This window comes from Gymnoscopelus braueri, assembly GCF_963280865.1.
Source record: "Gymnoscopelus braueri genome assembly, chromosome: 3".
In the NCBI taxonomy this organism is placed as follows: Eukaryota; Metazoa; Chordata; class Actinopteri; order Myctophiformes; family Myctophidae; genus Gymnoscopelus; species Gymnoscopelus braueri.
This window is the reverse complement of record NC_137612.1, coordinates 34,344,830-34,368,793: the sequence shown is the minus strand read 5'-3', so window position 1 is coordinate 34,368,793 and position 23,964 is coordinate 34,344,830. Positions and strand designations below refer to the sequence as shown.

General features: G+C 42.3%; 1 protein-coding gene across 3 annotated transcripts in view; it reads left to right on the top strand.

Moving 5' to 3' along the window:
* The window catches only part of megf6b (multiple EGF-like-domains 6b), an 84,270-nt gene extending 66,328 nt beyond the window's left edge, over positions 1–17,942 (top strand). For 2 of the 3 annotated variants that reach the window (XM_080421338.1, XM_080421337.1), the window contains exons 16-38: positions 465–593; positions 969–1,103; positions 1,597–1,731; positions 1,976–2,101; positions 2,976–3,107; positions 3,667–3,795; positions 3,999–4,130; positions 4,643–4,771; positions 5,130–5,258; positions 5,631–5,759; positions 6,658–6,786; positions 8,132–8,260; positions 8,998–9,126; positions 9,472–9,600; positions 10,489–10,620; positions 10,734–10,862; positions 11,469–11,597; positions 11,837–11,965; positions 12,546–12,674; positions 13,566–13,694; positions 15,451–15,579; positions 16,042–16,170; positions 16,598–17,942. In XM_080421338.1, coding sequence (XP_080277464.1) covers positions 465–593; positions 969–1,103; positions 1,597–1,731; positions 1,976–2,101; positions 2,976–3,107; positions 3,667–3,795; positions 3,999–4,130; positions 4,643–4,771; positions 5,130–5,258; positions 5,631–5,759; positions 6,658–6,786; positions 8,132–8,260; positions 8,998–9,126; positions 9,472–9,600; positions 10,489–10,620; positions 10,734–10,862; positions 11,469–11,597; positions 11,837–11,965; positions 12,546–12,674; positions 13,566–13,694; positions 15,451–15,579; positions 16,042–16,170; positions 16,598–16,662 — 2,921 coding nt within the window. In that variant the 3' untranslated portion in view covers positions 16,663–17,942. The remainder of the gene's footprint in view (positions 1–464; positions 594–968; positions 1,104–1,596; positions 1,732–1,975; positions 2,102–2,975; positions 3,108–3,666; positions 3,796–3,998; positions 4,131–4,642; positions 4,772–5,129; positions 5,259–5,630; positions 5,760–6,657; positions 6,787–8,131; positions 8,261–8,997; positions 9,127–9,471; positions 9,601–10,488; positions 10,621–10,733; positions 10,863–11,468; positions 11,598–11,836; positions 11,966–12,545; positions 12,675–13,565; positions 13,695–15,450; positions 15,580–16,041; positions 16,171–16,597) is intronic. The other variant, XM_080421339.1, reaches the window with a different exon arrangement.
* The last annotated feature ends 6,022 nt before the right edge of the window (positions 17,943–23,964 follow it).

Below are 23,964 nucleotides of genomic sequence, written 5' to 3'. Positions count from 1 at the left end.
GTTATTGCCGCTCCACCTACAGTACAGCGATATTATTTCTTAGTCATTTGATCTGTCGTCAAAGCAATTCCATTTTCTACTATTGAAGGGTTTATAGAGTCATGGGCTGTTATTTTAAGCTTAGATAGATATACCTTTATTGCTCCCACAAGGGACATTTAGTTGTCTTGGCAGTACCACAGTATGAAACACAGGACAGATGCAGAAAAAAGAGATACAACTAAGAATAAAATAGTAGGTAGTTACGTACAGGGATTAGTAATAGGGTACCAAAAACCAACAGGAGGTTTAGGTTCCATGTTTGGCCGTCCGCACTGCCCATGATTTGCACGTCGTATGAGCTATTAACAGGTACAAATATAAATGTACATACATAATGTTATGAATATACTGTTGTGGGCTATATAAGGGTACATAAACAATATATCCCCAGTAGTGTGATGTTGTCTTCCTCTCTATTCTAGGTTGTCCGAAGGGCTTTTATGGGAAGCAGTGCAATAAGAAGTGTAACTGTGCCAACAACGGCCGCTGCCACAGGACCTACGGAGCCTGTCTTTGTGACCCTGGGCTCTATGGGAGGTTCTGCCACCTACGTACGTTACACAAAGTCAATCATCTCATCTCTCTTGTAAAAAGTTGGGGAGATGCTCATTCTGATAATGGCGTATACAGTACATGTTGACCCAACCACCCAATAATCCACAAGTGTCCCCATGCTTTAACTAGAGGCTGAATAACATTATATTATGCATTGTGTTGCGACTTGTTGTGATCTTGTAGATCAGCTATTTTCAGCGAGGAGATTTGGTGTGAAGGGAATTAAGGAAGGGACCAAGTATAGACCACAGGAGGAACCCGGTCAAGCTTTTCACTCCCCTGTATGAACAGAAGCAGAATTACCTAAAACCAAACCATGTTTCACCAGTCACTGTAAGCTCACACGTTGTATTTAATTTGTATTCCCCCAGCTTGTCCTAAGTGGGCCTATGGACCAGGGTGTTCTGAGGAGTGTCAGTGTGCCCAGAAGAACACACTGGAATGTCACCGTCGCCATGGCACCTGCACCTGCAAGCCCGGTTACCAGGGAAACACGTGCAAGGACGGTGAGAGCACCACACTGTTCATCATGAAGCATCGCGTATGTCTGTCTGTCTGTGTGTCTGGAGCTAATTTAGCAAACCGCTGGACCGATCAGTTTTCACATTGTTTTATTATATTATTTTTTAAATTGAAGTCAATGGAGCTCGGATTGGACTGACACCGTGCCCAAATTTTAGGGCAGTTTTAATTGCATTAGACCACGGAACCCCATTTGATTTTTAACTCTCGGACCACAATGTACACTGTCAAATCCTTACTGTGTATGGAACCAAATGGACTGGTAAGGTTCCATTTGGACCCGTAAGGTTCCATTTGGACACTCTCTGAGTTACCAACCCATAAGGGTCCATTTGGTTTCCTAACTATCAATCATTTAGCTGGGGACTCCCTGGAACCCCCTCAAGGAGCCCTACAGGTCTGTACTGTGTTATCTGTTGTATGTGTTACGTTTCGGGGTGATAAGTAGACCCTCTCTGCACTGCCCCTCCTCTCCAGAGTGTGACCCGGATCGCTACGGAGCAGGTTGTGACAAGATGTGCGCGTGTTTGCCGGGCGTGTTTTGTCATCACGTCACTGGGGAATGCCAGCGGAAGTGCCCTCCGGGTCGTCGAGGGGAGGACTGTGACCAAGGTAAGGTGACAAGAACAGAAGTGACAGAAGGACATGATATCATAACTTCCTCACAGGGTTTAGCTGAACTTCAGTATTTCTCAAGGTTTCTTTAATGTTATTTGTGTATGGGTACTTAAATCTTGGTGATGGGTGGGGGTAGTGTTTCCGAAGCTTATTTTTCATTTTCCTGGCTTGTTTGTTCATAAGTCTGATTGTCTGGGGGCAGTACTGTAGCTAAGACCTGAACTGTGTCCTATTCCAGACTGTCCAGAGGGGAGGTTCGGAACAGGCTGTGTCCACCCATGTAACTGCACTGGTGCCCCATGTGACAAAGTAACAGGACAATGCAAGTGTCCCGCAGGGACATCAGGCAACCACTGTGAGAACTGTAAGTATTTACAGTACATTTCCACCATGTTTCTACAGAGATAATCATTACAGACAAATAAAATGAAATCAATAATAAATGCACTCATACAATCAGCATTAATCAAAAACAGTCCGGTTTAAAAAACGGCATGTTCTCCAAAACAAAGGCAGTTTCCCTAACGATGTAAAAGATAGCTGAAACAACAAATAAAAACAATATGTGTATATGGAACCTGCTACGACTCAAGTAAATGAAGGTTATAATTAGGCCCAGGCCGCCCAGCTGCTGTGATTCGGTCTGCTCTTTTTGGAGGATTTGTAGCCAGTGATGAATTTCCAATCTTGCCATAATCCAGTGGTGTAAAGTAACTAAGTACATTTACTCAAGTACTGTACTTAAGTAAAATTTTTAGGTACTTTTACTTTACCGGAGTATTTCCAATTGTCTATACTTTTACTTCTACTCCACTGTATCTCAGAGTCAAATATTGTACTTTTACTCCACTACAATTATTTGAAAACTTGTAACATATTAGTTACTTTGCAGATATAAATTATTACATCTTAAAACATACATTAACCACTTTAGCACTATTTTATACCTAGGCTATTTGAAAATAGCCGATGTACAAGCTCACAACGCGTCGCGATGTGTCGCGATGCGACACGTTGTGAGCGCTGTGGGGCTTCAACCTTGTAGATCTGCTATTTTCAAACATTTTAGTACTTTTACTTTTGGTACTTTAAGTACATTTTGATACCAATACTTTTGTACTTTTACTCAAGAATTCTTTGAATTCCGAACTTTTACTTGTAACAGAGTACTTCTACATTGCAGTATTGATACTTTTGCTTTGAGTACCTTTTCCACCACTGCCATAATCTTGCCACAGTGTGTCCAGAGGGCTTCTGGGGTCCAGGGTGCAAGGAAACCTGCCCGGCCTGTGAGAACGGGGGCGTGTGCGACAAACACAACGGCTCGTGCAACTGTCCTGCAGGCTTCATCGGTAGACTCTGCCAGAACTGTGAGTATCACTGTAGCAACGGGAAGGTTTCCATAGCAACAGCGAGCATTAAATTGTTAACCCGCTGCAGTGAAAACTGTCACTGTGTACCAGTCAGTGGGATACCATTGTTATGAGAGTGTGGTCGAATTCTTTAGTTAGTTTTGACAAGAAATAGAGCGAGATGTTGGAAAGAGAAGATGGGTCCATTTTCCGTTGGGTCATTTACTGTACCACAACCCCAGACACACAGGCCAACTCCAGTACATTAAACCTTCCCTCAGTGAAACAGCTCATAAATAGACCTTCAGCAGCCTGAAATCCACCTCCGACATGTTTTCGTTGAGACCAGGACAAATGTTATTCCACTTTAAACAACCATTTTCTCTTTAAAAAAAAGCCCCACTTGATGGTCTAATCGCTGCCCCGAAAACTGTCATGGGAATTTACTGTGCCTCTGTGCGTCTGGTGGAGCGAGCCTGTTTAGATTACGGCATAGGGTGTGTAAATTACTCTCTCTCTCTCTCTCTCTCTCTCTCTCTCTCTCTCTCTCTCTCTCTCTCTCTCTGTGTATTTTTAGCATGCCCGACTGGCCGTTTCGGCCAGGGTTGCCAGCTTAAATGTGTGTGTGAGAACAACGCTCGCTGCCACCCTGTGACCGGCCGGTGTACATGTGCCCCTGGCTGGACTGGGCACAACTGCAGGAAAGGTACTGTTCTGTGAAATAAAAAGCGTCCTTTGAGCGTGCAAAAAGCGCTTCAGCGTTCCAGCGAATAAAACCTACAAAATTGGATTTGAATTATACAAGAAAAACGGAAAACGTGTAACAGATGTTAGTTGAATATGTTTGACTAAAACACATGGTCCTAAGAGTTAGGTCTGACAGACATTCTTTCCTGGTTTCCGTGGCAGCCTGTGACGCAGGGCACTGGGGAGAGGACTGCGCTGAGACGTGCGACTGTCGGAACGGTGACGGCAGCTGTGACGCCGCGACGGGCCTGTGCAACTGTGAGGCCGGTTATACTGGAACACGCTGCCATCAGAGTATGTAGCTATAGCACTGTCACTGAGTTCATGATGTGTTTATTCCATAGGTTTTTCAACAGATGTCAATGTTCCCCTTAACCCGTTAAAACCCGGGTACGCATCTGTGTATCCACTTAAACCATTATTTTATATTTTGGCTATTAAAAAATAGCAGATATACAAGCTTGTAGGTCTGCAATTTTTAAAAAATTGTGACAATTTGTGCAAATCTTTGAATATATATATTCTTAAAGCAAACATTTTTAACTCAAATCTTTGCTTCTGGGGGTCCCTGGAACAAAATATTTTGAGATGGGGGTCGGCGGGCCAAATAAATATAGTTTTGACATGAAAAGGTTTGAGAACCACTGATATAAGTTTTTCAGAAAACTGTCAGGATTTAGAAGATATTTTGTAGAATCGGAACCTCAGGCCTTGACGGGTTTATGTGATTTTCAGTCATAAGTTCTGGACTATTTGTCTGCGTTGTCTATCGTCTGACTGCCCCCCCCCCCCCCCTCCCCCTGTAGAATGCACCGCAGGTACGTTTGGCCTCGGTTGTCGCCATCGATGTCAGTGTGACAACAAGGCATCGTGTGACCATGTGAGTGGAGCTTGCACCTGCCAGGTGGGATGGACCGGAACGTTCTGTGAAAAGCGTAAGAAACATTCCCCAGACATCCTATGTCCTAACCCTAAAAAAAGACAAATTCATCTCCGGTGTATATACAGTATATATATCGTCTCTGTCGGGTGGAAACCTCATATGTCCAAAACGGTTACTTTTCAGGATTAAAATTCAAAAGCATCAAAGGTAGCAGATCTACTGTGGATCTGCTACTTTCCATGCTTTTGTGTGACACTGTAGCATGATGAAGTCGGGGGTTTGTTTACGAAAAAAAAACACAAAAAGTTAAAATATGGATATTAGAGGTTTCTTGCCCGACTGCGACGATACACACTGTTCAACACTGCTGGTATCATATTTATCTGAGAGTTTCTCTTGGTGTATTTCAGCTTGTCCTCAGGGCTTCTACGGTCTGGACTGTCAGGAGAAGTGTTTGTGTCTAAATGGTGGGAGCTGTAACCATGGCAACGGGGTGTGTTCCTGTCCCGCCGGCTGGATGGGTCCTCACTGCAACCTGAGTGAGTTATTATCACACATGCCACGGGGTTTATAAAAAATATTCTTACAGTTATCTTACATTGCCATGACTCCAAAGCACTGCAAAACAACTCCACGGAATCGAGACTACAGTAGGCCGAGAGGGGTTCATTATCAGCGATGGGTTTCATAAAATCCTCTTTGTACTGAGATCATCTTTGTAACACTGCCACAGACGTTTCAAGAATATGTGGGTAAAGCCAGCCCAGAGACGATCGCACACGAGGAAGTAAATGACTCGGGTTTCCTCCGTGTTACTGCCTGCGTCATTTACCAGGTCACTGGTGTTTTCTCTCTTTTGATGAGCAGAGTTCACCAGAAGGTAATGATATTATTTGTCTCTCCCCTGGCAGCGTGCCCGACTGGTTTCTATGGGGAAGGATGTAACCAAACCTGTACTTGCCATCACAATGGCAGCTGCCATCCGGCTAGCGGACAGTGTGCGTGCACGCCGGGCTGGACTGGGCCCAGCTGCACAGAAGGTGAGTGCAGGTGATCTAAAACTAATTGTGACGGCAATGGTTTCAAATGAGGAATCATAAAAATATTTTTACTTCTAAATTTTAACTTTTCAGGAAATGAAAAAAAAAACATTTTTTTTTTTTTAGAACAACACAATACGGCCTCATCAAAGTTGGTACGGTGACTTTATACATTGTCAGATACTTGAATGTGTCCTTATATTATCATCACTTTGCCCAAATACAGCTCAAGTGGAGTTAGGATGTTTTTGACCATTAATGTGGAGATATGTTTTTTCCGTCATTCTAATCAATGGTGGAAAAAACTGTTGGAGTTAGGTTGTTTGACCGACATTTTTGAGGATCCAATGGAGTTAGGAGGTTTAGTCAGAAGCGCTTGTTAATACTTCTTTTCATTGGTTCAATATTTGTAAAACCCACACACAGACGCAAAGGGTGTTCAATAGCACTGATTTATTTAAAAACTATTAAGTTGAAAAATGGAGATAACTGGTTTCTGCCCGACAGTGACGATATATTCTTTGAGACACACATATGGGTATTTGGGGGTATGGCCAAGTCTGCCATTGTCTTAGAGGTGCAAACAACACATGTATCAGCATTGCATTTGTGAGACGGATCGCTTACAGTGATATCTTTTTCTGTACTAGAGCAAAGTTAGCTAAGTGCCATAGGGAAGGGACCTGCAACAACCAGAGTCTTATGAAAAATGAAGACAGGACTTTTTTTTTTTAAGCTCCCGGGCGACAAACGGGAGCCAAATCCACACAAAAAGCACCTTTGTTTGCACCCCCAACAGACTTGCGTGACTAACCCTAACCTTATTCACACGTACTAGGGCTTGATGTCACTGTAGCTAAAATGATGCATTTATATGTGTTATATATTTTTCTTCCAGAGTGCCCTTCAGGCTTCTATGGAGCCGACTGTCGCCACCGCTGCCTGTGCCAGAATGGAGCCACCTGTAACAGAACCAATGGAAAATGCACGTGTGCTGAAGGATGGATGGGCACAGCCTGTGAGCTTGGTGAGTCCAGTGGTGTAAAAAGTACTCACATCTTTTGCTTAAGTAAACGTATCAATACCGCAATGTAGAAATACTCTGTTCCAAGTAAAAGTCAAGAATTCAAAATTCACTTGAGTAAAAGTACAAAAGTATTGGTATCAAAATGTAAAATCTACAAAGTAACTAGTAACTAAAGTTTTCAAATAAATGTAGTGGAGTAAAAGTACAATATTTGGATCCCAGATGTAGTGGAGTAGAAATAAAAGTATTCCAAATTGGAAATACTCAAGTAAAGTACAAATATCTCAAAATTGTACTTAAGTACAGTGCTTAAGTAAATGTACTTAGTTACTTTCCACCACTGGGTGAGTCCAGCGACAAGAACACAGCAAAGCCATAAGGATCTGGTCCTTCCAGTATATGAAGTATCACTGGAATTCATCTCCTGTGAAAACATACACCTGATTCATACTTAGTTGCACCGCGGTGTCATGCACCTAAAATAGCAAAATCGACAAGCTCACAACGCTTTGTGGGCTTGTAGATTGGCTATTTTAGGTTCATGACACCACCGTGCAGCTAAGTATAAATCAGGCCATACAGTCATCCTTTTGAACCCAAAGTGAAAGTGATAGTATTTGAACATTTCTTGAATGAATTCCAGCCTCTTTGAAGACCACCAGAAAGTCTGTGAGTGGAAAACCGTAATGATGTTGGCTAGACTAGTCTGGGCAGAAAAGCAGAAGAATAACATGAACTGAAATGCAAGTAACCATTTAGAACAGTGGCCTATGGTTGTTTTACTGTATTCAGGAAACACATTAGTCTCAGTCTAATTTGCCCTCTTAGCTCATATGTTTTTTGTGTTTGGTCCAATGCACGCGTTTGTGCACCGTCGACAAGTCTCGCAAGACCCCACAGCCTCTCCTGTCTGTCCCGTAAATGTCTCACCGTCGACCCCAGGACGGCACTCAGGTTCACTCTCCCTGTGCACCACCACATCACACACTATTCTCCTGTTAGAACCTTTCTTTCTCTGGGTGATCCATGCCAGACCCTGGCCAACCGTTACGCGCACAGGAAACCTCTAATCCTGCTGTTGGAAAGTGCTTTACCCTCTTCACTCTGCGGCTGCCACCCCAGGGTGCCAACTGCATACTCGGTCCAACCACAAATCATTGAGGAAGGTTATTGGAAAGTGCATTGCTGTCCTCAGCAGAAAAGTGTAACTTTCCCCTTTGCATGTGGGTTTCTCTCTCCAAATGTCATGATGTTTCTGTTCTGTCTCTCTCTGTGTTCTGTCTTTTGTGTGTCTCTCTGTGTGGGTGCCTTTTTTTTCCCATGCTGCTGCTGTGTGTTTACACAGAGTGTGCAGCGGGTCGATTCGGGGCGGACTGCCAGCGGCGGTGCGAGTGTGAGAACGGCGGGCAGTGTGACAGACAGACTGGGCAGTGCAGCTGTGGTCCTGGCTGGGTTGGAGAGCACTGTGAGAAAGGTACCGTATGGCAGTCTCTACTGTACTGTACAGTAAAATGTATTGGTCCAGTGGTCGCAATCTGTGGACCGGGGCCCACTGGTGGTTCGTGAGGATATTGCAAGTGAGCCCCCAAGTAATTGGCAAAAGATTTTTACTGATAATATAATACTAATATTAAAATAATGAATGTAAAAAATACGTTCTTTAAAACCTTGAAAAAGGAGTTTTCGTGGTTGTACCGATAAATAGTAACTTAAATGATACTGTGTTGGTTCCATTGATCCAAGCCAGAACACAATCAATTGATTCATTATTAAAAGAGACTCTGCAGAAAATGCACACGACTTTCAAGATTTTCAAGTGGGTTCTGATCCAGAAAAGGTTGAGAACCACTGCATTAATCTAATCATTGACAGAGGTCCCCCAGGGTTTTATACTGGGTCCCTCCACTTCTTTCCCTCCACACCAAATCTCTTTGCCGATAACAGCCGTTGGGAGCTTGTAGATAATTTGCTGATCTACAAGCTCCCAACGCATTGCGTCGAGAGGTCTTGTGAGCTTGTAGATCTGATATTTTCACAGAATGTTTGTCTATTTTTGCCCAGAATAGCGATGCTAGGGTTCATGTGGTTAAAGGAGGGTATGTGTACCATAGGGGTACACAGAGGTACGACAGGGGTGCCCACTGTAGTACCTCTCTGTTTGAAAAAGTGGAAAATGGCAAAGAAATAATAATTTATTGTTGTGTTTTTCAGCGTGTGATCCAGGTCAGTTTGGGGCCGGCTGTGAGGACAGGTGCCAGTGTGAACAGGGAGCTCCATGTCACCATGTCAGCGGAGACTGCCAGTGTCCACCAGGGTGGAGAGGAAAGCTGTGTGACAAAGGTACAGCACACAGTATCATCATAAATAGACCAGCACTTCTCAAACTTTTTAATTTTAAGGACCCTGCATAATTCTGAGAGTTACAGGCCTGTAAGGCCTCCTCAAGGGTCCCTGAGGAGGGGGTTCACTGAGGGTCCCTGGGCCACACTTTGAGAACCACTGCTATGAACTGTTATACTTTAGCAACCCCTGGTGGATAATCAGATAAGTGTTTTGAGTAGGTTTTGCACCAAGGAATTTGTATTTAGCCTGACATTCCAGTCAGAATGGTCTCAGTGCTTTCTGTAGTAGTTTTTGAACTATGTCTAATACACACTGGACATAATGTGTCTTGTCTTCCTTCAGCATGTCTGCCTGGTGCTTATGGCGAGGGCTGTCTGCAGCGCTGTCGCTGTCCGCAGGGGACGTCCTGTCACCATGTCTCTGGAGAGTGCGGCTGTCCTCCTGGCTTCACCGGCAACGGCTGTGAGCAGAGTGAGTAGTGACATCCTCAACCTCACTGACCCTGTCACCTAACATGCTTTATTTTGTCCATTCTATTCTATCTTTTCTTAGTTTTTGTTTCTTTTTACCCCCTTTTCTCCTCAATTTAGTCGTTATGCCAATTAATTCCTCCCCATACACAGTGTAATGCGTATACAATTTTAATAACGGTAGTGAAAGTGTGAAAAATAAACATTCAAATAGTATTAGTACACAGACATTGGTGTAGTGAATGACTATAGATTAGCATTATCATCTCTGTCGGGTGGAAACCTCATACGTCGTCCACAACTGTTACTTTTCAGGATTCAAATAAAGTAGCAAAAGTAGCAGATCTACAAGCCCAAACGTGTCACTTTGTGCTGCGTTTCAAGCTTGTAGATCTGCTACTTTTGATACTTTGGTGACACTGACAAATGACTATGATCAAGTGGGCATTAATTTACGAAAAAACACAAATGGTTTGAATATGAAGATGAGATGTTTCTGCCCGACAGCAACAATACACAATTTAGAATTACACCTTCCCTGGGAAGGTGTAATTCTTTGGCACTGCATTGAACGGGAGGAGTAGGACGAAGGTGCTATGTCCTCCCGGTGGGGGGCTCCTCAATGGCAGGTGAGCCTGTAGGGTACAACTGCAGTGGCAAGCGATGGGAGGAATTAATTGGCTTAACTAAATTGGGAGAAAAAAAGGGGGGCAAAAATAATTGGCTGCTGTTAATACTACTGTACATAGTGTAAATAGCAGTCAATATAATAGATCATTCTGTGCAATCCATAGTATCCCTGAACAAGCAAACAAAAAGATGCACACAGTGAATCTCTCTCTCTCTCTCTCTCTCTCTCTCTCTCTCTCTCTCTCTCTCTCTCTCTCAGCCTGTCTCCCAGGGACATATGGCCACAACTGTAACCAGGTGTGCCAGTGCTCAGAGACCAACCAACTCTGCCATCCAGTGTCGGGGACGTGTTACTGCGCCCCGGGCTTCCATGGTCCCAAATGTGACCAGAGTATGTACTGTACAATACAATATTTACACGAAACCTCTATAGAGGACACGTGGGATCTCCAAGCTATGTATTTGAAGTTCTGTGAGGTCATGTATGTTTTATTTTTTCTTCAGCGTGTCCAGAGGGTCGTTACGGCCACAACTGCGACAGAGAGTGCCAGTGTCACAATGGTGGGAGGTGCAGTCCTAGCACAGGCGCCTGTGAATGCCCACCAGGGTTTATAGGAGCACGCTGCAATATCAGTGAGTTTACAGCAAACTGTCCTTTTCATTCGTTTCAAAACATCATTAAAAAAAACTAAAACAATATTGAATACTAATTCAATGGTTAACCACTTTAAACCTTGCATCCCTATTTTGGGCATACCATTATATAGGCAAGTTTGTTAAAACATTTCAAAAATAGCAGATCTACAAGCTTTGATTGAATACTTTATTAACAAGTGTGTTAACAGTACAGTCAAAGGTTGTGCTAAAAGGATAACACAAAAAGCCCCAAGGGGCTTGTTTCCATTGTACTCAATTCATCATATAATACATACAATACAATATGACATATTGGAATAAAACTCAGTAGCATCAACAGGTATATTTACAGAGAAAGGAGGGGTGGGGCCAGGGGGCATAGGATTCTACTATCAAGGGTGTTCAAGGAGTTAAACTATGTTCACTTGTATTTTAAGTTCAGCCATTATTTTATGTTATTTTGGCTAGGTAAGCTCACAACATGTGAGCTTGTAGATTGGCTATTTTAGCTACCTTCGCACAACACTGTCATACGTCGTAAGTATTAAACTGGGTTTAAGTGTAAAACAAAAGACAAATGTTGGGTGTGCCGTGTGTTGACAGCGTGCCCAGCTGGCCGCTATGGCCTGGACTGTGGTCGGGTGGCGTTGTGTGGAGAAGGAGCGCAGAACGATGCCGTCTCTGGTAGGTGTGTTTGCAGGCCGGGACGCAGAGGTGAAGACTGTGGCCGTGGTGAGTTTTCAAACGCCAAAGTCTTTTGGGTTCACTTCCTGACAATTCCTGCAATGTTTGCATATCCTTCTTTGTGATTTAATTTGTGTGTATGCTTGTCTGTGTGTGTGTGTGTGTGTGTGTGTGTGTGTGTGTGTGTGTGTGTGTGTGTGTGTGTGTGTGTGTGTGTGTGTGTGTGTGTGTGTGTGTGTGTGTGTGTGTGTGTGTGTGTGTGTGTGTGTGTGTGTGTGCACTCTCAGGCTGCGCTCCAGGCTGGTTTGGAGTGGACTGTCTTTACCGTTGTAACTGCAGCAATGGAGGCGTGTGTGACCCTGTGTCTGGTAACTGTACCTGTGGCCTGGGATGGACTGGAACACACTGTGACACAGGTGAGTGCTTCACACCCTACTGTCACACAAAAACAATCATCTCACAGCATTATACCTTATTCGTATGGCATTATTGTTCGCCCTAACTGACCATAATCACATGGTGGCCATTTTGCTCTTATAGTGTGAGTGACATTTTTTGGTCAAAACGTTTTTGTGAAAAGGTTAAAGCTCTATATTCTGATAGTAATAATAATAATTAATAATAATATCTGGAATTTATATAGCGCTTTTATAAGTACCCAAAGACCTTTACATGTGTGTGGGGGCCAGGGCAGAGGACAACAAGAGAACAACTTTATTAGGAAAAAGCAAAAGATAAGAATTAAAAGCAATAAAACACTAAAAACAACGAGTTGAAATCAAAGTCAGTAATCAGTGCTATAGAGTGTTTGTTCAATTTAGGTTGCCAAATTCAGTATTAAGTAAGAGTCAAATGTCTGCTGTGTGAATATGGTCCATGCAGTGTTACTATTATAGCCAGAGCATGTTTGTTGCACTGTTTTGTACTAGTGTTTGGCTAGTAGATGGCCTGTGGTTTACTGTGTGTTTCCCCCTGCTTTGCTCTTCCATGTGCCAGAGTGTCCTGTGGGGATGTTTGGTGCCAGCTGCCAGCTCAAGTGTGACTGCCTTAACAATGGCACCTGTGACAGGGTGACAGGAACCTGCCAGTGTGGGCCAGGCTACTATGGACATATATGTGAACACGGTGAGAGCAGCAAATTAAGTGGCACCTAGAATGAGTTAGAGATGAAAAATTATGCTCCATCCTATGTTGGCCACATTCGATGGCCAAAGAAGATTTATAATCTGTTAAATAGCATGACCGACAAACCAAACCGCAAGAAGATGACACAAAATGTCGATTGTATACTTATCTTTAACACATTCCATGCCAGAGTTTAATCTCATAATGTACTCACCAGTGCCAGCGTTTTATTGTTGTTTTTTTGTTTTTTTCATGTCGCCACAGACCTCGCTAAATAAGTTAAAAGTGCGCGTTAATTTGGTTCTAAACACACAGCGGATCCGTGAGAAACGGCCAGCGAAAACAGTTTCCAAATGCGAGCCGCCATCTTGAAGATACAGCCGATCAACGGTAAACAGTGATCAGCGAGGAGAAAAACAACAACCGAGAAAATCGAGTTTTAAACAGGATCCCAGACAGGAAGCGGATACGATCGAAAAAACCGGAACCCGAATAATTCTGTTTCCGACCGGAAACCGGAAACGGAAATGGATCAAAAAAATTCGGAAAGTGCACCTGGGGCACTTTCAATGGGAATCGGCGGTTCGCGTAGATCTACGCGACTGGCACGCTGCGGCTTTAAATAGGTTCGCGTAGATCTACGCGATTGGCATTCAATGTGTTAATGTGTATACATTAGTCCTTCGAGCTCTGGTTCCCATGGGTCCTTAAATGGGTTCCAGGGGGTCCCCAGCAAAATAAGAACAGCTATTTTTGAAAAAGAAATGACAAATGGGGCACAAAATCTTTTCAAATTGGGGGTCCGTGGACAAACACATATGGGGCTCTTGACATGAGTACCTGCCTTTATTAATAGAATACATTTTCACATGTCCTGTGCCTCATCCTCAGTCTGTCCCCCTGGTCTCCATGGCGATCTGTGCCAGCTGCGATGTGACTGTATGAATGGAGCATCTTGTCATCCTGCGTCAGGCCAGTGTGTGTGTCTTCCAGGTTACCATGGAACCCGATGTCACAGAGGTCAGCCAAACACTTTATCTTCATATAATTGGTCCTCACCAATGCTCTTTATCTTCATATAATTGGTCCTCACTAATGCTCGTTATCTTCATATAATTGGTCCTCACTAATGCTCATTATAGGATGGCACAATTTCCATCTTCTCACTCTCATTGGTGGACTGTGGACAGCTCAGAATTTTGCCTACCAAATGACATCATTTATGGGCATTCCAAGCTAATAGAAACTAGAAAAAGTGCTCCTCGGAGCACAGGTCTCCGCCAGGTCAGGTAGGTTATTGTGGCCTCCTGGTGGCGCTATAACAGGGCAATGTGAAAAGGGTGGCATTTCTTCCGCGGCCTAGTGGGAATGTGCGTGCAAACTTTCAGGGAAATCGCACGCCGCATTTTGTTCAAAACGGACCAATCCTGCAAACTTTGGAAGCCAACCTTTGCCAATCAGGATGGAATATGAAATATCGGACAGATGCGTCTTGATCACATGACTATAGAGATACTGTGTACCGATTTGCGTGATGTTTGGATAAAATCTGAAGGATTAATATCCAAAAATGTATTTGACATAAGTCGGCCTCCTGGTGGCGCTGTAAAAAGCAGATGTGAAAAATGCAGTGCAGATGTTTTTCCTTGGCTTCTAGGGAGTGTACGTGCAAAGTTTCACGCAGATCGGTGCAGTTATAGTTAAAAATGCAAATCGGCCTGTTATAGCGCCACCATGAGGCTGATTTGAAAAGTTTTAAGTGGCATTTCTTCCTCTGCCTAGTGGGAATGTGCGTGTGCAATTTTATGGAAATGGAAGGTGCGTTCATGATTTGAGGCAGTTTGTTCAAAACTCACCAATCCTGCAAACTTTGGAAGCCAACCTTAGCCAATGAGGATGGAATATGAGAAATTGAACAGATCCTGGTTGATCACATGACTATAGAGATACTGTGTACCGATTTGCATGACGTTTAGTTAAAAGCTATAGGAGTAATAGGAAAAAATGGGTTTTGCACAAATCGGCCTCCTGGTGGCGCTATAACAGGCCCATGTGAAAAAATTGGGGCAGAGGTTCTGAATTGGCATCCAGGGAGTGTGTGTGCACAGTTTCGGAGCGACCGGGCCAACGGTGCCAGAGATTAGCTGGTAACACACAGACAGGACACACGGACGGACGGACACACGGACACACGGACGGACGGACACACGGACACACGGACGGACGGACGGACAGGGGCGAAAACATACTCTCTCGCCATGCCTTTCGGCCTGGCTGAGACAACTACAGCCTTTCTCTTCCTGGAAAGTTAGCATGCTGAAATAGAAGCCAATAAAAATTTAAAAAGGAAACTCTTGTTTCAAATGACCAAACCTGCCTCCCGATGATGTCACTTGTAGGCAGGTTTCTGAACTGTCCACAGCCCTCCTCTGAGACACAGAGTGAGTAGACTCAGAACTTTTTGCTCTTCTATTTATTTCGTTTTTGTTGCCAGACCCAAGGGGTCGGCCTACATGAGGCTTTGTCGGTCGGTCGGTCTGTCCCTCTTTTCCTGTCCTGTCCCTCTTTTCCTCTGCACACACGTCATGCGAAGTCCGGCCATTCAGATTTCAACCACTAGGGGTCTGGCAGTACCAGGTCTCCTGGTTCCCTTGTTTAATTACTTTAAAATGTTCTCTCATGACATTCTCTCATGTCCAAAATAGGGACGCAGGGTTGAATGTTAATATTAATTAATAATGTTAATTAATGTTAATTGATGTCTTTATTACCCCAGAATGTGACCAAGGGACATATGGACAGGGCTGTGCTAAGCTGTGTGACTGTGAGGAGAACAGCCCTTGTGATACAGTCACTGGGAGATGTCTGTGCTCGTCAGGGAAGACTGGAGCTACATGTGACACTGGTAAATTAATAATGTAGTAAATTGCTTCTATCAGTACAGTTCCGAAAACATGGGAAACATGTAACATGTATATAATAAAGGATACCAACTAATGGATAATTTTTAATTAGAAGATTTTTTAATGGTATAGTAGGTCGAGCACCTTCGTTTTATATCATATGTGGTAATTTTGGTAATGTAGTATAATGTATATGTATATGTGACTATTTCTTGACAACATAACATAGTGTGACTTTTTTTAGAACATAATTTAGTATTGAGTTTTCTTTTTCACAACATAGTATAGTATAAAATGTTATCAAAATGTGAATGTACTATAGGAGACCTTTTTTCACGGCAGCCATCACGGCAGAATACGGTATAGCCACGTTGTAGATCTGCTATTTCTGGCTAATGTTCAGAATATGGATGCTGAGGTTCAACGTGGTTAACGTTTCTCTGTTGTTTTGTGTATGTTGCCAGACTGCAAAGTCAGCCGCTACGGGCCAGACTGCACAGAGACCTGTGAGTGTAAGAACGGGGCACAGTGCGACTCTCGGAACGGCCGCTGCACATGTCTCAACAGTTGGATAGGACTCACCTGTCAGGAAGGTAATGAAACGGTTCAGCATGACTGTCACAAATCCACACATACACACTTCCACTTACTCTCTTGTCTTAACCACTTAAACCTTATCTACTTTGTTGACCGGGGTCCCCCAAGAGTCTATAGTTGGTCCCCTCCTTTTTTCCTCTAGATCGGCTATTTTTGCTGAATGTCCGCGTGGTTAACACATAAAGCATCCCATCCTTGCATCCACTGGAATAGCTGGTGACAAGTTTGCAAGTCAGCACACAAAAACAAACTTTGCAGCTGGGCATTTTTTACTTTTTTCTGATTAGCTAAATATGTATAAAATACCTTATTTTAGTGCTGATGCTATTCAGTTATTGTTGCACGTTTGGAGCAGAGTTGAACATATAGAACCCTGTTCTGAACTGATCGCCCTTGTGTATGTTTTTTTTTTCCTTTTCTCAGGTGGGCCCCCGCCCCTCCCATATAGAAGAACGACGGAGGACTCGCATCGGGACAATTTATTATAGCGCTTTCCTCAACAGGAAAACACAAAACAGACCATTCAGCTGATTTACTGAAGTGACTCAAGTGTTTAAATGGAAAATACCACAACCTTGGGACAGGATTTCGCAGCACATAAAACCCACAAGGAGATAAGACTCTGATGAGAACCGCAGTTCCATGTTGGCTCCCAGTGTGGACAGTGCTGTCTATTTTCGTACTGTATGTGTTGAAGTTTTCTTTGAACTGAACTTGGTCTCAGCCTGACCGGTCATTTGGTACGTTGTGATTGATTTCTACCTATGAAAGGGACCTGCTCAAAGTTTGCTTTGCCCTGAGCAAAACTCGACATTCTCCTGAATTGAGGAACATGCTTTCTGGAGTCTGGACTGGAGAATACCACATTACAAATCCACTGTACGCTATTTGAGACTATTTGCCTTTTGTATGTTGTCATTCATGAAATACCATTTGCAGGAATGTAAAATGCAATGTAAAAAAAAAAGTATATTTACATAAGGACATTGGTGGTATTGCTGGATATGCTACCACACATTCTGAAACAAGAGCAAGCCATACCTCGTCACTTGCTTTTCACCTGCCATTACCATGAAGTCATTTGTCTGTTGTATTCAGTATGGAGTAACATGTAATTAAACTATTGGTGCTATGGAGCTTCACTGAGACTCTAATGGGCTTCTATATATTAACTATTTGTACAGTGTAATACAGCACAGTGAAGCCAAGCTGCTTTGACAGCTGGATTAATGACAGCACCTAATGATTGCACAGAATGATCTCCTATGCAGTGGTCTTATTCAAGTTGAGGCGAGTCTTATTAACAAGGACTTTGTTTGTGTGTATAAAGTGCTTCTACATATTTATATTTCATACCGTTGTACTGTATGCAATTGAAGAATATATTGCAATTTGTAAGTATGCAGTTGAAGAATATTTTGCAATTTCTAAGTTGAGTATTTTCTTGTCCACTGGAGTGAAAAGACTTTACACGTGTTCCTTACCAACACCACTCGTCGGCCTATTTCACGATTAGGGGTTAAGCCTGGATTTAACACCTATCCTGGCTTAATTTAGCCAGGATTAGCGATGAATCGGTTTCATGAAAGCTGAATTATCTTGCCAGATTAGTTTAGCCAGAGCACCCTGGATAAGTTTATCCATGACTCGTTTTCACGAAAGAAAATTTACGCAATCCTACCTTAGTTACCATGGAAATTTAGCTGTGAAGTTAGCCTGGTAGGGACCAGGCTAACAGCCAAAGCTTACTTAATCCAGTGCCTTGTTCTTCAAGTTTTTCCAGTTAATTCAACACATGTGTTTGTATATGGACTCATTTTAATGACCCTGCATTCAAATAAAATGAAATAAATACATTAAGATATAATCAATTGAATTATATTACTGAAATAGAGTGTGACCATGAATCATAATTGTTTCACAATGACTCATGTGATATGTCATTGTCACTCTGTTAACACTATAGTTCATATTGTTGTTAGATGTTTGATAATATATTACAGATTTATTTTATATTATAAAAAATGTCTGACACACACACACACACACACACACACACACACACACACACACACACACACACACACACACACACACACACACACACACACACACACACACACACACACACACACACACACACACAATTAGTTACGGGTTTAAAAGACCCTCTTCACTGTACAATGTAAGTCAATGAGGAGCATATTTTAAATTATCAATTTCTAGTCAATGGAGAAATTATTTTTGATTTCTTGTCCACCTTTGGAGTTACATCATGATGTCAAGGTAACTACACAACCCAAACCTCCTTTACCAAAGTGGTCTCGCCCTTTAAGCAGTAAATCTGATCACAAACCAATGAGTTTCCCCACACTTATTCAATTCTTATGCGAAAATCAATCGTGGACGGCACTGCAGAGATGGATTCCATATAATCTCTACATTGCATGCATACCTGCCAACCTCAGACCGATAACGGGAGATTTTTTCCCAGGGGGGGGTGCTCTTGACCACGCTGGGGGTCCCCCCCCAGGACATTAAACAGAGTAGATGTAATTTCCAGTATTCTGGTGGATTTTGGGAGTTTGACAATTTTATCAGGCTTTACTTACATAGGATCCATTAAAAAGTTTAAAGTAGCAATAAAAGAGCCATATTTAATAATAACATTTTGCTGGGGACCCCCTGGAACCCCCCCAAGGACCCCTGGGGATCCCCGGATCCCACTTTGAGAACCAACGCTTTTTGAAAGTCCTGAAAAAAAAAACAAGACTCGCGCAACAAAAATCGGCAAGACACACCATCTCCGGTTCACTTCCCGTATCTGCGTAATCTCGCGTCTCGCGTAGCTACTAGATAGCTACGCGAGACTATGCAGATACGGGAAGTAAACCGGAGATGGTGTGTCTTGCCAAATTATGTTGCACGAGTCTTGTTTTTTTTTGTCGATCTGCTGTTTTTGCTATTTTAGAATGTTTATGCTGAAAGGTAACAGTTTTGGCCATAATGAGGTTTCCGCCCGACAGACAATATATTCATATTTATATTGTACATGCAAAATTGCTCACTGCACTGTTTCTTATTTTTATTTTCATTTGTAATAAAATGTCACTGACATCACAAGGTATTCTTCATTTTATGTATGGTCCAGTATATTATTAATTAATATCAGTCACTGTATTCCAGTGGGGCAAGGCACCTACTGTAAGTCTTAAACAAAATATATAAAACATAACCCTAACCCTCAACAGTGGGATAAAATCAATATAGTAACGTCTTATGCAAATGAGCCATGCGGTCGAATGTAAACAAATCGCTAGTGCAGTCTGGATCTGTCATGACCGTCATGGATGAACTTCAACCTGGTGTTTGCACTTTCTCCATTTTTGACCCTCATTCATCTACATAAACGTTCGGATTTCAAATATAAAGTTTTTGACCCTGGTGAGGGTGGGAGTTGTGTGACTTCTGCTTCCAACATGGCTGCTCCATCCATAGCTCAGTCGGAAGAGCTCTTGACTTCAAACCACAAGATCAAGGGATCGAATCCCAGCACAAAAAACTTGGCATCTGAGCAATCTGGCTCCCACGGGTCTACTATCTTTTTTCGCCTTTATCATAAAGGTTGCTGGACAATATATAGAGGATGAAATGCATAATTTATTAAATAATATAAAGGTAATATCAAATACATTGTAAAAAATGAGAGACATGACGCTTTATTAGCGAGACAGTCTTTTATTATATTATTCCTCATTTTGCTGGTTTCCCCTGAAACCCCTTTACTGTTACAGAGTAGAACTGCCTTAGAATATCTTCTGATGATGTGGCCATAGCTGAATGCTTAGAGAGCCTGCCTGGCAAGCCATTCGTCCCAAGTTCGATCCCAGGCCTCAGCAATGTGTCTAAGTGTCCCTGAGCAAGACACTTAAATTAAATTACACACTCCATGAAGCCTTGAATTCATGGAGATTTTTTTGTTTTTGACACATTCCTGAGCACAGACACAGACTTTGGTTGGATGCATGGCGCATATAATAGGCTATCGCATTGTAGATTAGTAGGCAATAATTCCAATATTCACTATACACTCCTCATGTTTAAGCCTAACTGAATTATATATTTATGGACTTGTATATAAATTGTATATATTTTTGGACGACTTGTGCATTTAATTTGTCGGCAATACTTTGCCCCGCTTTCTCCCTGGATCCATTTATTGCGGCCGTGTTTCCTTTCTTGCCTATTATACATTTTACTTCCTCATATGATTCCGGGGAGACATCAAATTTCTCTTTTGGGTCTTGAGTCAAGACTCCGGCTCCCGGGGAGACATCAAATTTCTCTTTTGGGTCTTGAGTCTTGGGACTCAAGACCCAAAAGACATCAAGACCCAAAAGACATCAAAAAGACATCGAATTTCTCTTTTGGGTCTTGAGTCTTGGGACTCAAGACCCAAAAGAGAAATTTGATGTCTCCCCGGGAGCCTGGGTATTGACTCAAGACTCGAGAAATGTGATGTCTCCCCGGGAGCCGGGACCCAAGCCTCAAGACTCTTGAGCTAAAAAGTTTGTGAACCACTGCCATTTAGAACAGTGGTTTTCAACCTTTTTCATGCCAAGGACCCCTAAATTGATATACATTTCAACACCCCCATCTGAAAATGTTTTGTGCCAGGGACCCCCAGAAGCAAAGATCTGAGTAAAAAAAAAAATCGCTTTAAAAATGTATATATATTTCAAAGATATGCACACATTTTCAAGATTTTTCAAAAATAGCAGATCTACAAGCCCATAGGGTGGCATGAGCTTCCCCTAGAAAATGAAGTAAAAGACTGACTGAAAAACAGGCAGTGAAAAAAATCCAAACAGAATAGTGGCCGTCGGACCATTAGCCCGCCTCCTCGTCCATTTACGCGGGCAGGCAGCTAATCACCACCGTATCCATTTAGCAGAGCGACCCTCGCCTACATAGTGACGCAAATGTATGCCTTTGTCTTCATGGGGTACCAGGAGTGCCAGGGGTGGGGGTCTGGGCCATCACCTGTAGGCTACTCACCTGGCATAAAAGGGGCTCTGAGAGCAGCTTGAGCCAAACTACAACACGAAGAGACCACCGCTGAAGAATTGATTGATTGATTATACTTGCATATTGTTTTTATTAACGTTTTTCAGTTTTGTAGTCAGTGTGTGTAGTGTTGCTGTTAGCTTCTTTCCCCTGAGATTTTTCCCCGAGTACCCCCCAGCCCCGGGTACTCTGGGAATCTCGCCTGCCCTAAATGTAATTCCTGGGAACGCCACTGTTCCATGAGCTGCTGCAGTGCTACTGTTCAGCCACAGAGAAGAACGCCGCTCTGGTTTTGGGCTCCATGAGGTCAAGTTCAAGGATTCTGCTATCAACTTTCATGGTCTTTCATACGTGAAGCCTGGCTTTACCATCCTGGCTCGACACAGCCTGGCTTGACAAGGTCTAGTTCGACAAAGTCGCTCCTTTTCAGCCTGGCTTGGCATTCATGGAACGGAATAAACCAGGCTGTACGGACCCGACTTTGTCAAACCTGGATTTTACTTAAATCCAGGCTTATTTAATTCTCCTTTCGTGTAATTAATAGGCCCGAGGTCACTACCTCAACCTGATACCAATAAAGACAGACACAGAGGTGTTATTTACCATTCTTGATATTGTTTTCATTGTCATTTCATTTTTAATTAAAGATCAAAGCTGTACATCGTGTCTAAATTCCGATTCAAGCACAGTGCAGTTAGCAATGCCTGCAAATGAAAATAAAAAAAGAAAGAGAAAAGGCAGAGGTGATTACAACCAGAAATATATACAAAAGGTCAAAATATATACAGAACAGGAGATATCCGACTCTCTCTAGCGCACCTTTCACAAAGTGAATTTACTCCACCATTGCATTCAGCTCAGAGCGTTCCTTACAATGCATACACAATACAAATAAATTGCTTATTTTGTCTGTCTTTACATTGATACAATATTATTATTAACATAGGAAAAATGCAGCATGGTGAAAAAAAACCCGGAAAAAAAACAGCTGTTCTTTTGTCAGCACTACCACATTAAAGGCTCAAACATAAAAAATATATTCTCTTTATAACCTACAGTCTTTCCATGAAATATGCTCTCTATATCGGTCTGTAGGTCTGATTTCAGTTCTGAAGCTATTATCATCATGTTAAAATATAGCAACCATGTTAAAACTATAGGACCTCTTAAAGCGTGACTTTCCCATAAATGTTACCCCGAGGCTGGCAACAGCACCAATACTGTAGCCTTTACATCAATGTTTCCCAAACAGTGGGTCTGGACCCATTTGTGGGTCACGAGAAATATCTCTGTTTTTTTCCCTACAATTTTTAACTAATTATTTAAAAAAAACATAATAATAATAATAGGGCTTAAGTGGTTAATTCATGTATGTTTTTAAGTTTGGGTCCCAGGAAGAAACCAATGGCCCCGTCCGAAATCGCACACTAACATAGGTCTACTATTTAGTATGCCAGATTACTTTTATGTATGTCTGAAAGCTTAGTAGCTACTACATAGTACGTGAGATGCATACTAAGGCCCCGTACAAAATCACATACTAACATATTTAGTATGCAAGTATGTCCAAAAGCTTAGTAGCTACTACGTAGTACGTGAGATGCATACTAAGGCCCGTACAAAATCAAATACTAACATATTTAGTATGCAAGTATGTCCAAAAGCTTAGTAGCTACTACGTAGTACGTGAGATGCATACTAAGGCCCCGTACAAAATCCCACACTAACATACTATTTAGTATGCAAGTTTGTCCAAAAGCTTAGTAGCTACTACATAGTACGTGAGATGCATAAAAAATTCAGGCAATTTCGTAGTATTCAACAGTGGACACTACCGCGGCTAGAAATATCCTACAATGCAATGCGGTAGCTGCCCCGCTTCCATTCAAAACAGCAATAGCGGACTCCGGGGAACAAAGGTTGTCGGTATTAACCCTCTAATTTAAGTGTACTGTACATTTAAGTGAAACGTTTCACTTTGCTGTTAGATATACAGTAGTAGAGCTACATATCAAAGTTGTATAGTAGATACTAAACAGTAGGCTGAAGATGTAGAATCTAGTAAGTTAGAATGTGGTTTCGTACGCAACCAAAATGTCTCTTTGGGTCTCAAGCTAAAACATTTGGGAAACACTGCTTTACATGACACTCATGGGTATAGACACGTTATTTCCTTCACAGCATGTTGGATGGGGGTGAGTTTCACACATCTGGGTATATAACTTGCATGGGACTATGCCCACTACTAAGCATCAAAGGCTTTCGCTCCAGACTTCCACAGTGCTTGTTAAGCCTAATTTATACTTCTGAAAATAGCCAAGCTATAAGCTTGTAGATCTGCAATTTTTGCAGAGCGACACAACAAAGTATAAATCAAGCTTCAACGCTTACGCAATTATACATCTCCCTTCCCTGCTGTTGAAAATATTAAGACACAGGAACTTCACAGACTAAACTGAACTAAACGTTCTTCATAATCTTGATGTTCATATTATTTTGTTAAATGTTTCTTCCAAGAAAAGTAAAAATTGGCTTGGGCCACTTTTAATTCACTCAGACATACCAGACACAGCAAAGAAATACATACAAAGAGGTCAACTAATACTAAAATGAGGGATCGAGTAATTCATCCCTTCCACCATACACTCACAGTATCTACGCCAATGACAGCAATTACTCTGTTGCAAAAAGAAATCAATTGGATTATTATTATTTTTCTGACC